At 57.1% G+C, this 1931-nt stretch overlaps 1 protein-coding gene across 1 annotated transcript in view; it reads left to right on the top strand.

Moving 5' to 3' along the window:
• LOC120498233 (phosphofurin acidic cluster sorting protein 1-like) overlaps positions 1-1922 on the top strand; it is a gene marked incomplete at its 3' end in the record, with an annotated part of 3651 nt that extends 1729 nt beyond the window's left edge. The window contains exons 2-3 of the mRNA XM_039700707.1: positions 33-253; positions 1776-1922. Of these exons, the coding sequence (XP_039556641.1) occupies positions 33-253; positions 1776-1922 (368 nt within the window). The remainder of the gene's footprint in view (positions 1-32; positions 254-1775) is intronic.
• Positions 1923-1931: the final 9 nt, after the last annotated feature.

Below are 1931 nucleotides of genomic sequence, written 5' to 3' on the forward strand. Positions count from 1 at the left end.
CCCCCCCTGCCCCCCCCCCCCCCCCCCCGCAGCCCCTCGGGGGAGGCGCTGGGGCTGCAGGTGGATTATTGGGGGGGGGTCGCCCCCCCCGAGCGGCGGCGGGGGGAGGGGGAGCGGCGCGAGGGGGGGGGTCCCAAGAGCAGCCTGAGGGGCACCTTCCGCTCGCTGCTGGTGACGCGGCTGCCGCCCCCCGGGGACCCCCCCGGAACCACCCTGGCCATGACCCTGGTCAGCCGCGAGAAGAACAAGAAGGGTGAGGGAGGGGGGACCCCGAATCTGGGGGGTTCGGGGGTTTGGGATTTGGAATTTGGGATTTTGGGGATTTGGGATTTTGGGGGGTTTGGGGGCTTGGGGGTTTGGGCTGGACCCCGCTCAGCCGCAAGAAGAACAAGAAGGGTGAGGGGACCCCAAATTTGGGGGATTTGGGATTTCAGAGTTTGGGGGTTTGGGATTTTGGGGATCTGGGGGTTTGGGATTTTGAGCTATTTTGGGTTGGGTTTGGGGATATTTTTGGGCTGGTGTTTGTCTAATTTTGGGGGTGTTTGGGGGGCTGGTTTTGGGGTGGATTTTTTGGGGCTGTTTTGGGGTATTTTGGATTTTTTGGGGGGGCTGTTTTGGGGAATTTTGGGGCTATTCTGGGGCTGGTTTGGGTTTTTTGGGGGGCTATTTTGGGGTTTTTTGGGGGCTGGTTTTGGAGTGGTTTTTTTGGGGCTGTTTTGGGGAATTTTGGATTTTTTGGGGTGGGCTGTTTTGGGGTGGTTTGTTTTTTTGAAGGGGGGGGCTGTGCTGGGGCTATTTTGGGGTATTTTTTGTCTGGTTTTGGGGCTGGTTTTGGGGTATTTGGGGGCTGTTTTGGGGTGGTTGGGAGCTGGTTTTGGGGCTGTTTTGCTGGTTGGGGGATTTGGGATGGTTTTGGTGTTGGTTTGTGCTGGTGGATTTAAGGCCGGTTTTTGGGGTGGATTTAGGGTATTTTTTGAGGCAGTTTTTGGGGTTTTTGGGGCTGACCCAGCCCCCCAGACATGTACCAGATCGGGCAGCAGACGCGGGCCCACGAGGGCAGCGTGTTCGCGGGGTTTGGGGTGGATTTGGGGCTGGTTTTGGGGGATGGTTTGGGGGCTGTTTTGGGGTATTTGGGGGCTGGTTTTGGGGCTGTTTTTGGGGTATTTTTTGTCTGTTTTGGGGGCTGGTTTGGGGGGTATTTTTTGTCGGTTTTGGGGGTATTTTTGTCCATTTCTGGGGCTGGTTTTGGGGTATTTTTGTCTGGTTTTGGGGCTGGTTTTGGGGTATTTGGGGGCTGTTTTGGGGTATTTGGGGGCTGGTTTTGGGGCTGTTTTTGGGGTATTTTTTGTCTGTTTCTGGGGCTGTTTTGGGGTATTTTTTGTCTGTTTTGGGGGCTGGTTTGGGGGGTATTTTTTGTCGGTTTTGGGGGTATTTTTGTCCATTTCTGGGGCTGGTTTTGGGGTATTTTTGTCTGGTTTTGGGGCTGGTTTTGGGGTATTTGGGGGCTGTTTTGGGGTATTTGGGGGCTGGTTTTGGGGCTGTTTTTGGGGTATTTTTTGTCTGTTTCTGGGGCTGTTTTGGGGTATTTTTTGTCTGTTTTGGGGGCTGGTTTGGGGGGTATTTTTTGTCGGTTTTGGGGGTATTTTTGTCCATTTCTGGGGCTGGTTTTGGGGTATTTTTGTCCATTTCTGGGGCTGGTTTTGGGGTATTTTTGTCCGTTTTCGGGGCCGTCCCGGGCCGGTTCCGAGCGGTTTTGGGGCCCCCCCTCCCCGCAGTTCCCGCCCTGTTCAAGCGGCCCCGCGAGCCCGACCGGAGCCGGGGGGTCGAGGGGATCACGCGGCTGATCTGCGCCCCCCGCCCCCCGCCCGCGCTGCTCAGCGGTGCGTGGGGGAGGGGCACCCATGGGGGAGGGGCACCCATGGGTGGGGGAG

Source organism: Passer montanus, unplaced genomic scaffold (genome assembly GCF_014805655.1).
Source record: "Passer montanus isolate IOZ18808 unplaced genomic scaffold, ASM1480565v1 scaffold1429, whole genome shotgun sequence".
NCBI classification, from domain to species: Eukaryota; Metazoa; Chordata; class Aves; order Passeriformes; family Passeridae; genus Passer; species Passer montanus.